A 14309-nucleotide genomic window follows, 5' to 3' on the forward strand; every position below is an offset into this window, starting at 1 on the left:
ATTATGATACTCTCGTTATGGCTTTCTGGTTTCAAGCAGCACTCAAAGTAAATCAAAATTACATTTGAAACCAACTGGTATGATTCGAGAAAAATTCGAAAGTAGGGGAACTTTCCCAAAAGATCTCTTTTCACTCAAGAAGTTCCATTATCACGAAAAGAATTAAAACTGAGCCCTGTCTCGATGTCCCAGTTTTCTCCCTAGTTTCCTTAAAAGCCTCCTTTATTAATCTCTTCCTCTATTATTCACCCCTAATTGACAAAGCGTAACATTGTTTAGCACTCCTCTAGCCATTCTCTCGATTCCTCGTTCCATCGCAGCAATGCAGAAGGAATGACGGTCGAATTCGCGTTAATGAATTCAGCTGCGCCTTCAGTCCTGCTTCACTCCCTCAAGTGCTTCTCAAGCTTTTCTCGGAGAGACTGCAACCTAAAATTGCGATTTCGCGGCCGAGTAACTTCTTACCACGGCACGACACTTTGTGGCACATTGCTTGCTGCATTTTTTATTTTGCCGCGAGAGTCCACGATTGGATTCCTGACAGCTCAGAAATAGAAAATCCGAAAAATGAAATCACTGATTCGAAAATGGGAACCGTTCTTCGATCCAAACGCTAGTCATTCTCTATCTGTTTTCTAATGTAAACAGCACTTCTTTCTTTCAATATGATTTCCATCGCGTCGTTGACAACTCAACCGTACTAACATGGTAGAATGAAAAATGGACACGAGCAAGCTCGATCGCGCTCCTGATTAATAACCCTCTCGAAGCGAAGGAGATTTTTGACGAAGAGAAAAAGAGATTAGGGGAAAAAGTGGAGCCAGGGGTGTTCGTTGAAGATTGCTTTTCGTTGCTTTCATTCCACTGGCACGTGGATGATTACCGATGACTATCGAGGTCGCGGTCGTTTCTTTTGCATTGTTCCCCTTTATGCTTCACAATGTCGTCGACGTTGTCGTCGTTGTCGTTGTTCAAATGGTAAGCATAAAACAGCGACAACTTTGAAGGAAAATCGCGACCCGTATTTTTCGGGTTGAAATTTGTTCTGACTGCTATTCGTGACTTCCTTTGTTTTTAAATGACCCACGAATCTTCGACAACAGAAATAGGTCGTTAGAAATAGGCCTCGTTCTACTTGCGAAACTGCTCTATATTCGAACTGAACGCTGAATTCCTTCAGCGATAATAACGAAGGTAACTTTATTAATATATGTAGATAATTCAAATTTTATTCAAATATTCAAGTCGTAAAGTCTGTTTTAATGTTTATAAATTTAAATAACATTCAATAGATTCTTTTGCTCAACCCTCCCAGCCCTAAAATACCTAATATTAAAACCTGCTTCGCAACATATAAATACTCACTCATAAAGCATTCAAATAATTCCATCCCTGTTTAGAAGTAGGTCACCCCAAATTCGTGAAAATCTCAAAATCACTGTCATGACAAAACCATACTTGTCAGTGAGCATCGCATTTCAATACATTTTTCCCGCGCAACTTGACATGGAAAAATTCGTGCCAATGACAGAAAATACGTGATAATAGGATAATAGAGGAACGAAATATCTTGCAATAATTACTGCGAGGAATCGTGGCGCGTCGACGCCAAAAGGACGTGTATAATCATTAAAGATACGGGAGGAAGATGTTTCGAAAGGCAGATTTTAGCGTCGTTCCGCGTAATGATCCGCGTCGCGGATTCGCGGGAACAAAAAGCCAGCCAAAGCGACTCTTGGCCTACATACGAGAGGACGGGGCCGAAAGAGGACGTCGCTGCGACGCGACGGCCCCCTCGAACCCCCGTCGCACGAATATCGACAGAGAAACCCCGCAATGACTCCATCGTGGCGCTTTTAAATCATCGTGCAGGTATTGAAATCCCAGCGATGAAAAGTCAGCGAGAGGGCGAGCGGATGCACTTCCGCTGCGCAGTCGCGCGGCCTTTTTCAGCCTGTGCATTCACGCCACGGTAATTCGTGCCGCGAGAGTTAATGATTTTGTGCTGCATGCTGGCACTTTAAATGTTTATTGGGTTTCTACGCGTCTCGCGATATTTATGTCACCGCGAGCTAGCGTTTTTCGACGCGCTGTTGCGGGGAAACCGCGTTGAACTTCGTTGAAATTTCCAGTGAGGATGATGGTTTATGACGAATGGTGTGGTTTTGAGTCATTTCTGAGGGTTTGCTCCTCTCTACGCTGATTCGCCATGATAGCGATGGTTATTTACGAGCACGGAAGATTCTGAATTTTATCTCGCTTTGGCAGATTCGGAGTTTCTTCCTGCATCTCAATGAGAACTTCTGTAGCGTAAACCCAGGAAGCGGGATGTTTATGCCCTGTCGGCTTAGAAGGTGACTCGAGCTTGTGCAACTTCTTGATATTGTATGTCTGCGTACTCTTAGCAGCAACCTTAGGCAAGAGTAACAGGAAATTTAAAGAGACGCTCGAAAAATGAATAACCTTCAAGCAACCTTCGAGAATTCATTTTAGGAGAAATTGCAGAGGATTTTTGGATCAATTCAGTAACCCAAAGATAAAATTGCTTGAACTGTTATATTAATTGAAGCAGCAGATTACTATACAGAGTATTTGACGACAGGTACCAGAAATTCGAATGGGTGATTTTAACACACTAAAATAAGACGACATTCAAGAATGACAAAAATACATTGGAAGATTCGATCCAGAGCTATTGTTAAGAGAGCGCCTAAAATAAACGTGAAATGTGTCTGACTTAAGACCTACATATTCTACTGCCCACTTGCACCAAGCAGGTCAGGCACAACGAGGTCAGTAGAATAAGTCTCAAGTCAGACATACATATTTTACATGTATTGTAGATATTTCCTTGACAATGAACTCTGTACCTGATAGCTAGACTAACCCAAGTCCTTTTTTGTTATTTCTCAGGACAACCGAAAAACAAATGCGATTACCCACTTCTTAACACAATATTCGAAGTAGTTCATACTATTCAATTTCTTTCATTTATAATCTAACTTAACTAAATACCTGTTATTCTAATAAACAGGAGAAAAGGCGGTAAAATCCTGTAAAAAACATAATTTAAAAAAAATGCACTTGAATTAGTCTATCTCACAGGTACAAAACTCTAAAACAAACTCTTAAACATAGTTTCCTCGTTCTTAATTTACCTCCTCTTTTAACATATAAAATCACTGTTTAAAATTCTCAACATCTATTGTCGAACACCCTATATAAAACTTAACACTAACGGAATACCTAACCTTTGTGAAACCTAGTAAAAATTTCAATTTTCTCACCGATAAAATTTTCACAAATACTCAGACTTCCTTCCGTGTCTCCAGGACGAAAAATTCCCAGTTCCGGTATCGATCAGACTTTCACGCGTTTCTGATCGCGCTTCTGCAGGAAGGAAATTTCGCGGTCGATAAGCCCGATAAGAACGGATCGTTCTACGTCTACCTTCCACCCCATGAGAAGGGAGCAAAGGAGAGGCGAGGCGCGAACCTAGAAACGGCACATACCCGCGAAAATGTCGGTGCAAACGATAACGTCCATGGCCTTGTCGGTCCATTTGCACCGGGGCAATTGTCCTCGTTCGCCATTACAGTCGTTCCTGTTGTACGACTGCGCCCAGGAGATGACGTTCCAGCGCGCAGATGAGCCGTGCCGTTCGTAAATCGAGCCGACGGAGTAGAATCATCCGAACGTCCGACGTTTATTTTTATCCCTTTAACCGAACGCCCCCGAGCGTTGTTGCAGGCTGAATCGCGTCGTCCAAAGGATTATAATGATCGGGAGCGAGTTCGGCGACAAAGTGGCCGAGAAATATTCACTGCCTGATCAATGCCGGACTCTTTCCACTCGTTAAAATCCACCGTGACTTTTAATCGCGTTGAAAGAGATGTTGATGGACAAAAGGGGCGAATTGGTCGATCGGTGAATAGGGCCTGTGTTCGTTGTTGAATCCAGGGAGAACTGGGTCGGACGCATTGTTTCGTTATATTCGTTCGCTATAATAGGAACCAAGCAGAGTGAATTTATATCATTTGCGCTTAATCTCTGGGCGATCCGACGCCACGTGGTATTTGACGAAAGAAAGTGGATCAGGTCAGTGTGATACGGAGGAGGGGGCCTGGTATGTACAGTCGCCTGATGGACGTCGCGAAATAAGTAAATTTAATTAACCTCGGTATGATAGATGAACTGGGAAACGCGCGGGCCAGTGGATAGAGAGATAAGTGGATTTCTTTATTTTTCCCTGGTGGAATGAGTTTTTCGAACGAGCGTGTTCCCCGCGAGAAGCGGCATGCAGAGAGTCAAACAGAAGATAAGAGGCAGACGCAGCGGGACGATGTAATAATGTAAATGCACCGTGTACGGTGCATAAGAGACAAGACAAAGAAACTTAACGCGCGCCTGCCGAGTGGAAGGGAACGATTAAGTGGTGTAGCGTTAAAAGCCAGCCGGCGTGATTAATTAATTGAGCAAAGTACGTGCCAGAACTTATGTGGAAAAAAGAGAGGCCTAACGACGAATCGGCGGTATGCAACCTATTACGTGCCATCGTTCGCTTTTGTTGCGTTTCAGCGTCCGTCGAACAAGAGATGAGAGGAATTTTTCTTCTTCGATAGAGCATTATCCATAACAGTCTGTAAATTCTTCCTTTACTACTAAACGTATTACGATCTTAATATTATGTTATCGAAAAGCGAATTTCAAACTGAATATGAAAATATTAATTAGCCCTCCAGTACATAGGTGAAAAATACTCTCACTACTACACAGGTAGAGTCCAAGGGAGCTACCGTTTTGTCTATTTTTTATTAATAAATACAATTCCATTAAAACCATCTGATACGTACTTTCATATAAAATACATATTTATTAATATTTATATAAACAAAAAAATGAGGAACGATATCCTGAACCCAATGGATCCCACAGACCCAAGCCATGCACTGGATAACTATGTTATCAAAATTTGCCACGAAAAGACTTGCCAACATATCGTACTTTGCTACAATAAAAAAAGATACAATTCTTCTCCTACAAACTCTTTTCTTTACCAAGAAACGCTTTACTCGATTGACAAAGTAATTCCAAACTTTTCACCACCACAATAGACCAACTATTCCATCTATCACAACCGCATATAAAGAACGCACCCAACCCAATCTGCATTTAATTTAAAGAAGAAGGGGACAGGAATTCGTCGAGAAGGAAGGTTGAAGGTTGAAAACAAAACGAAAAAGGGATGAATGTAGGAAGAGAATGAAGGATGTCCCTTGGCTCGGACTTCAAAGTACCTTTCTGGCTCGCGGAAACCAGTGCTGCGGGAAACAGTGCAAATAGAAGAGACGAGACGGCGACGGATAGCGCGGAAAGAAAGGGAAAATGGTAGACGACGACGGGACAGAAGTAGTATTAATTTCCTCGAGCCCGGAGGTCCTGGCACATCATTCTCCCGCAGACAGCAGGAAAGACGAATCCCCTTTCGCTTCCCTTCGACCGAATCCGTGTGTCTGCCTTCCCGATATTGCTGGCACGTTGGATCCTCGTGATCTCTAACGCTCGTCGTTATTTGCGTAGGGATGAGGCGGCACGAAAGACAAATTTCCCCTTTGTTAATCATTTATTTTCGAACAGCCAGGATGAACGACGAACGAGGGAAAAATTTTGAACGGGCAGCTAACAGATTCGCAAACAGCTTTCCTTTTTCCACGAGCCACTGAGGCCACCCGTTTTCGCTGTAAACACGATTTTTCCTGCGAACGCTCCTGAAAGATCTCTCCCCTCGTTGAACGAGTAATGGGCAGCAAGCTCCTCGAGAATCCACTTAATCTTTTGGTAAACTAATAAAACTTCGTTAAGACCGCCAAAGCTCCAGCATTTCCATCCTACTGTTCGAACGCGACTTTTTCGCTTGTTCCGTTTCTACGGTGAATTCAATCGTGATTGACTGGGGAATGCTGCTCTGTGTTCTGAGGATTTTCTCATAACGCATAATTGCAGGAAAGAATTTGTTTTGTGTAATACATAGGATGCTTTTCAGTGGATGATAATGTGGAATAATTAGCATGGTCAGTTGTGTTTCGAAATTGATGATAGTATCATCTGAAATGTAGCTATTTTTTAGAAGCTGTTGATACTTGATTGTGAGATAGTGACTATGTACTTTACTAGCCTCTACACGGAGTCTTTTATTTAAGAAAAAATTACACTGACTTAAAAATCTTTATACAACTATTTATGAAACTCCTCCATAAAAACAAATAACTTTTTACTTGTACTATATCTAGTGGTTCATTCTGCTAAGGATGATGTATTATACGAGAACGTAAAAATGACGTGTATGAGTCTTAAAAGCGCCTATTCATAAACAACCTGCATGACAAAAGAACAGAAACGACAGAAAAGTGAAACATTAGAAGAGTATTTATAAATGCTGTCTATACGTAGTTGTAAATGTCAACTATCTTTTAAATTTATTGTCTTCTGGTTTCTATTGTAGTAATCAATGTGGAATTGTGAAAAGTATACAATATAAATATGCTTACTGAAAGGATTGAAAGCCGCACTTTAAAATATGAAAATAATACAGAATAATCGAAGACTTGAAAACTGATTCTTTGATTTCTCAAAATAATAACATTAAAATAACAATAACTATCACTGACGTCAATTCTGGTTTATGTCTACCTACATACTTCCACTGCAGAAAATTAATATTCATAGATCACTATTTTCAATCAGCTATCAGCTAGCGTTACTCAATATTACTTTTTCGGGCTTTAAGCTAAGACAAGATCCTAAAGTCGAAGTAATAATGTGTTCCTAGAAGGAATGTTTCCTCGAACAATGAGTAAGCATAGCTGAGGACCCAAACGATTCAAAGTGAAGCAGGGAGCATTAACACCCTCCCTGACGTAGAAACTTTCTCGTTTGTTGTACCAGTCGATCCACACTTTCCTACACCAAAATAATTTTAGTTGGAAACTTGATGCACCCTCGCAAGAGTATATAAGCTACAAGGGAATACTATTGTTGCCATCAGGCTGATTTACAATGTTTGCTCCCAAGGGTGAACCGTTAGTTCGCGTCGTCAATTATCCTGGTAGTTTGTACACTGAGTATAACCTAAATAGAATAGACCAAACTAACCATGAACCCAAACTACGAAGAGGCTCCTACCTCGCAATTATCCTTGCGCCTTGGTTAACCCAAACTAGAGATAGTAGATAGTTGTAACAAACCCCGAAGAAAAACAAATGAGGAAAGGAAAGAAAAAGTGTGCGCAGAGAGCTGATGATTTACAATCTCCCTTCCTTTTGTTTTTCAGGAGCCGTAGGTGGCGAAGGCGGAGACGAAGATGACAAGGAAAAGGAAGAGGAGCTTGAGAGGGAAAGGCAAGAGGCCATCAGGGAGGCTGAAGAGCGAAGGAAGGAGAAGCACCGCAAAATGGAAGAAGAACGAGAGAAGATGCGACAGGAAATCAGGGATAAGGTAAGTCATCAGACCTACCCAATTAATAATCAGGTCCACATAAATCCATTTTTTCTTATCTTATTCATTAACCCTATCACAACCTAATGAAATCAAGATGATGTTCAAGGACGTGAACAGATTTCATATTCTATTGTAAATTAATGTTACTTCTGGTAGAGTAGACAGTGCTAAATTATCTTAGTTGCTCGGGACTTATTCTACTGACTTCATTGTGTCTGATCTGGCTAGTGTACTACGGCAGTAGAACAATCCCCAGTCAGGTCAGACACACTTCACACGAATCTTAGAAGTTTCTGCAATAATTAATAACTCTGGAACGAAGCCTCAAACGTAAATTCATGATTCTTAATTTTCATCCTATTTTGACATATAGAATCAGCCCTCAAAATTTCGACTGTCCTGAAACACTCTGTGTAACAAACACATACAACGTTAAATAACAAAAGAAATATTTTTAAACAGTTTCCTCTGATTCCACACACTGAAAACAGCACAGTGAACGCGTATAAGAACTGCTCGTTTCAAAAATAGTATCACGTGGCCTAGCTCTATCTGTCCCCAGCAGTTTCAAAGGAATTTCGTTTCGAAGACACTCACGCTGAATACGCGAGCATAACCAGGAAGGTGTACGAATGATATAAGACTGTGGATCGAAAGTCTCGTACTTATTTGCAGATCTACGAGAACGTATAGTTCGTGAGCAAAGCTCAGAGCCACGTAAAACTGATACATATACACGTGTAGCATACATACACCCAAATCAGTCAGCTTCCACGAGGAAAAGCTCAAAAATTTCAAAGCTTCATGACCCTCTGAAAAAAGTGTCGCCAAGCAGATAATTTCTGAGAGCATTCTACATCTTTAAAACAGCCCTGCAAAGACCATGAACTTCGAAATCTAAAGCCATCCCTTTCAAAATATTCTACCAGAAGATGAACTGCCTTCAACCCTCTTTTCTCACAAATTCGAATTTTCATTCGCAACTCTCATTTTTCCATCCCCCTGGCTCTGAAACTCGATAAAACCGCGTGTTCCTAAAGTGCTAGCGACGCATAAGTTCCATTATTCCCCTGATCTTTAGGACGTCTTTCCACGCCACTCGGAAAGGGAACAGCTGACTCCGTTTACCGATGGATCCCGCAGGATAACTGCGCGCTCCCGGTTGAAACCTATCGTTGGACGACATTCATCCTTTCTCCGCGAGTATTAACCATCTCCTTGCCGCTCTACGATTACGATGAAAAATGACGTCCATCGAGCAAAGAATGCTCATCGATTCCGCTGGTTATACCACCGATTCTTTAATATCGCAGCCGAGCAGAGGCTTCTCGGAATTAATTCAGTCTCCATCTCGCGTACAGTTCTTCGCGGGGAGATCCGATATTCTACTGCCAACTCTTTCCTCGACGACTGCCCTGCCACGTCGAGCCTACTAGACCACGAAAGATTACAGCTCGAACGTAATGTCTTCTGTCAGCCGCGATAAATCTCGCCACGGCTCTGTCCGTGTCTCCAGCCCGACAGTCCTCTCGAATCGGCTGAAAAATGAGCGTGCTGCGCGGCGAGTTTACCATTGCTTCCAGGGGATCGATTTTTGCTCCGTGTTTTAAGCATCCTCGCAAGGGCACAGGCTCGAGAATCATTAATTATCAGCGCGTACCGTGACCTGACCCCAGCGTACATTTTAATTTCGGCTGCGTACTAGAGGTAATCTGGATCGCTACACGCCACTCATTGTCGCAGGGGTCACGTCGTATCTCGCGTCAACCCGCGGAGTTAATGATGGGTCCTGAATGCGTATACTGATGTATGAACACGACGATGGAAAATTGAAATTTCCTGGAGCGAGGGAGATCTCTGGATTTTGGGGGAAAGTGGTGATTTAGGCGATAGAATTTATCATAAGCTAAATAAATAAGCTAAATAAAAAGTGATTCTGAATCTAAGCACGGTAATAGAAAATGTGTAAAAAGATTTCGAAATTCTGAACCAAGAAGCATAATTAATAAACATCGCAGTCGTGAAATAAAGTTGAATTCATAATTACTGAGCGCTAAACTTGCATTTCGCTAGTTGCAATCGCACTAATTAGTGACGACGACCGATGATACGTAACCAATTGATGAAGAGGATCGATTGTTGGCGAGCCATTCCACGGCCTCGTAATCACGCCCAATAATCACTAACGAATAATCCACGGCAAGCGATTAAATTCGCGCCACCATTGCACCTACGCGTTCTGTAAATTTCCAAAAGTGTCCCGAACAATTTCGATCGCGAACAATGAGCGATAATGGCGGGCATGTTTCGTACCGCACTCGCGAACTCCGAAAAATAGCCTTCATTTGACCATTCCGCAGTAGTTGCGAGGTTATTTCCAATGCCGCTCGACAATTAATGCGTTTATTTTGGTAAATGGATCGCTTGATTCGGAGCGTTCAGCTATTGTGCAGAAATACTCTCGTAACATTTTAATAAAGCACTGATTCTCAAATTTATGCACTGGATGTCTCTTTTGTCAATTCTGAAACTCCCGCGTACTCTCTTCTTTTCATTAACTACATGTGCATTAGATCCAGGTATATTACAAATAGGATATTTTTTTTATTTTCGATAAAAATCAACTTTTACTGGACCGTACTACCATTTCCTTAATTTGTAATAAGAATAAGTGCAATTGGCTCGTTTATTTTTACCACAGTGCTCCAAATACATCACCAATTGCATAGAAGAGAAAAGCTTGTAGAACCAATACTATAGGTGCATTACCAGAATTAAATAAATTAACTGCACTCATGGAAAGTGCATAGGTAAATGCATGCACAAATCTATCGCGATTATATTAATTAAATAAGAAGGCTAAAAATAAAATTCTGTTATTTAAACTTTTTAATTACACACTGCAATTTCATATGCACCGACTCACCACATTCATCCTATTATAGTCTATACTCTATACTATACAGTGACAGTAGAACCTCGATTAACCGGATTTCGTTATATTCAATATATTTCAATATTTACCTTCTAGGTATAATCCAATCAATCTCATCAGTAAAAAGCGTCTCACATAAAAAACCATTTAAGCCTTCCATCTGTCCCATAATCCTAATGCAAAAGTAGACAAGCAAAAGCGAACACTGTTTGTCTAACAGAGGATGAAACTTGCAAATACCCAGCAAAAACTCTGACAAAAATTCCACAGCATTACCACACAAATAAAAGAAGATACAAACGTCATTTGTGGAGTACAATTACTGGTCTCTAAGAAGACATTAATCCTAGGTACATCATCAAACAGATAAATCATCCACGATGGACGAGCTCCCAAGATGGGCGGCAGCTCGTTCGCACGTGCAAACATACGCTCGCCTCTCCAGCAAGACGATCCAAGTCAAAATGCAAATTTCATTAGGACACGGGACAGCGAGAGCTCGACTCGAGCCCGTCACGTTCGCGAGATGTCGTTCTCCCACACATAAATATGCCCACGCCTGTACACACATGAATACACGGCGGGCTTCTCGAGCGCCCAGGACTGTTTATCACGGACCCGTATAAACTGAGCGAAGCGCGAGATAATTTCCGCCAACGTGCCAGCGAATACAGCGAATTACGAACGGCGGAGTTCGAGGGAAATCCGGGCTAAAAGTGAAAAATCCGTGTCGTTTTCGTCCTCCTCGTTTCTCTCTTTCAAACGCGGCGCGGCTAATAAACGTAAAAGGATTACTCGGGAATAAAAGGAGCCTGCTCCTTCTCAAAATGGAGCACGGCCCAGAATTTTCGGTTTATTTTTCCCTGAGCGACGAGCTTCCCTGCTTGTATTCCGCCACGCAAGGGGACACTGATATTTTCGCGATAGCCACACCACGGGAAAGCTCTCTTTCAAACGTTTGTAACTCTCTTCGCGTATTCAACGACGAACGTTTGGCTAACTCTTTGCGGCGGCGTCACGGGGAACGGTATAAAACATTTACGAACCGCCGTGAAACAGAATTGTTTATCGCGGGACGTGCAACAAAGCTAGCCATTGTTTGCGAATTCTATCTCGTCGGGGTAAATTCAATCTTTGTCTCTTTCTGTGGGACAGCAGACAGCGTAGAGGTATGCACGTTCAATAATGTTGCTAACTCGCTTGCTCGAAAAGGAAATTAATGATTGTAAATGTGTCAGATCGCTGTTCATTTTGTTTAGTAATATGATTTATGCTGTGTATATTAGAATTTAACTGGCGCTAGATGATCAATCTTTATCCTGGAAATTTGTAAGAAGCTTGTGCTGAGCTTTTATCTCGCAGCACCTTGGACCTTGTCTGCAGATCATTTGTTTGAATTTCCTGAGGCTATTAACTGTGATCAGCATGATGAGTACAAGTTTGTAAGATGTTGTAAGAACTTACAAATCTTTTATTTTCTGCTTCGAGTTAGGTGTTTACACGAAGACTTTAACTTTATCGCACAGACTCGCTTTGAATAGTCAGCGTTTAGTTGCCTGGAAAATGCTTTGAACATTTACCTTGAAGCAATGTATAAAGATTGAATTCAATTACACGACTCTTCAAATTCTGTAAATTTAAAATATTCTATGCAGTATAGAAATACTTTGTCACATTATAATACATATTTCCGAATACTATAATTTCATGCTCAACTGTCAAATAATTGAATACTCGTTAGCGAAATTTTTATTTCTGAAACCAGCACGAGTTCAAAGGGAAACATAGAACTCTTCTTTAAGTAACATCTATGACATGTACATATACATATATAGACTTCTGTAAAATTGGAGTTTGCTTTAAAATAGACTTCACTACTTTCTCAAAAAATTTCTAACTTTATATACAACACTATACTTCCACTCTTATTAAAAGCTACATATCTTCTCCAATACATACAATAACTAATTCCTACAATTTCACCTATCCAACCAAGAAAACTCATCGATCCTTACACGATACTCTATAAAACTCGAAATCCATCGACGTGAAAAATAATTCCTGGATGACGTCTGTTAAGGACCGCCCACACAATGAAGTCAATGTTCGAAAAGTTTCCCAACCCGGCCAATTTACCGCAAAACAAACGACGAGATGAACAAAATGCGTCCAACAAAGGATGAAGAGACAAACAAAGACAAACAGATGTCACACAGGATCGCACTATTGTCAATCCTGATGTATTGTCCTGTCGAGTCGTAGTCAGCGGGGCTGACATGACCCAGATGGAATCGAGGGCCCTCACAGAATAATCGAGAAAAATACGTGTCCCGATATGCATTGTACGCACCAAATGAATAACTCTCGAATCATCGGCGCGACGACGCGCAATTAATTCTTTCCACGTCGCGCATATCCCTCGAGTGTCTGTAAAATTCTCCCTGTAAACGATCTTTAAACGATTGAAAGTCAATGGACCATTGCTTTTGACATTTCGATGAAAAAAAAAAAAGAATCAACAGTCGAGTGCTTTTCGAAAATGCGACAGCTTCCATATGGAATGTCCCAACAAACAGTTCCCTTCATTATTAAATTCAGAAATCGTCGACGTCGAATCCGGAGTGGAACGATCCCGAATCGTTTTTACAATCGAAACGAAGGCACGCTCGCTAGTCGAGCATGGGATCGAAATCGATGCCTCGGGAACTCGCCCCGAGTGCAGATTACGAAAATTGAGAACGCTTTGCGCTAGTATGTAGATACGCGAAGAGCGTCGTTTCGTTCCTGAAATATCACTCTCTCGTTAAATGGAAACGCATCCTATTCGCCTATCTCGTTACCTGGTTTGACTTCGCTTCGATTTCGATTTCACTTGTCCCGCCCACTCCCCCGCGATCCTTCAATGAGCAAATTTGAATTCCGCTAAGACTTTTCTGGTAGCAAGGGATTATGGAACTGGATGGATTATTCTTTTCCTTGATATCATCGTTAGGACAAACCGAAGTTTTTTACTCCGTTGGAGATTGTTCGCTTGGAATTAATAAGAATCGGTGCTTCATTAGACGAGACATCGACAATCTCTTCCGCGGCTCTGCCCCTTCGCGCACTTTTCTGGCAATAACCGACAGAAAACTCTCGAGGTATAATAACATCGGTGATCCCCACGAGAATAAGGACGTATTCTTAAGCAAAAGCTACCCCAGCGAAGAGCTTTTCATCGGTAATCGCGACCGCCGCTCGGTCAAAGAAAATCCGATTACGAGGCCTGGCTAATGATCGTCGGAGAGAGATTTCGCTATGTGCTCCATGAAAGATTTCGCATCGGGAGCGAGATAATGAAAAAATACCGGAACGCTCCCAGCGATTGGAAGTAATAGCCTTACCGTCTGTCTTGATTTAGGTGCGTTCTGATCTTAATTAATTGGACGATACGGGTAAGCTTCAATACTGGCGATCGGGAAACCAGCAATGAAATTACTGGAGAAAAGATCAAGAGGTAAAATAAGTTCAGGTAGGATAGTGAAGATGTTACGTGTAAGGGAAGGTTCTTCTTTAGAATTCTTATATTAAGAGGGATTTTGGATAATTGTTTTATAGAATAATTATGATATGCAGCAATTTAGAATTTTCTACCTATAGAAGTATGTCTGACACATTTGGAGAAATTTTTTATTGCGTTATAGTAATAATAATCTCTGAGAGTAACCCTCAGTTTTTAGTGAGATCTTCTTTTAGAAGCATCCTAGTAATATTTGAGGAAGTATTAAAAATTAAAGTTGATTCTTATATTAAACTATTTCTCTGTTCTTGTAGAACCCTCGAACAACTTGAAGATATGAAAGTTTGAAATAGTCTCTAGTCTGTAATCCTTTCCCTA

At 41.3% G+C, this 14309-nt stretch overlaps 1 protein-coding gene and 1 long non-coding RNA gene across 3 annotated transcripts in view; one reads left to right on the plus strand and one right to left on the minus strand.

Moving 5' to 3' along the window:
- The window catches only part of Cpx (synaptic transmission protein complexin), a 265288-nt gene that overhangs the window by 234940 nt on the left and 16039 nt on the right, over positions 1-14309 (plus strand). The window contains exon 3 of the mRNA XM_076385612.1: positions 7331-7494. Coding sequence (XP_076241727.1) covers positions 7331-7494 — 164 coding nt within the window. The remainder of the gene's footprint in view (positions 1-7330; positions 7495-14309) is intronic.
- The window catches only part of LOC143183856 (uncharacterized), a 69387-nt gene that overhangs the window by 51929 nt on the left and 3149 nt on the right, over positions 1-14309 (minus strand). The window contains exon 2 of one of the 2 annotated variants that reach the window (XR_013002670.1): positions 3619-4001. The exons of the other annotated variant lie outside the window; for it this stretch is intronic. This is a non-coding gene — a long non-coding RNA (uncharacterized LOC143183856). Of the gene's footprint in view, positions 1-3618; positions 4002-14309 lie in introns of those variants that run through there. 2 annotated transcript variants of the gene reach the window in all.

This window comes from Calliopsis andreniformis, chromosome 9, assembly GCF_051401765.1.
Source record: "Calliopsis andreniformis isolate RMS-2024a chromosome 9, iyCalAndr_principal, whole genome shotgun sequence".
Lineage (NCBI taxonomy): Eukaryota > Metazoa > Arthropoda > Insecta > Hymenoptera > Andrenidae > Calliopsis > Calliopsis andreniformis.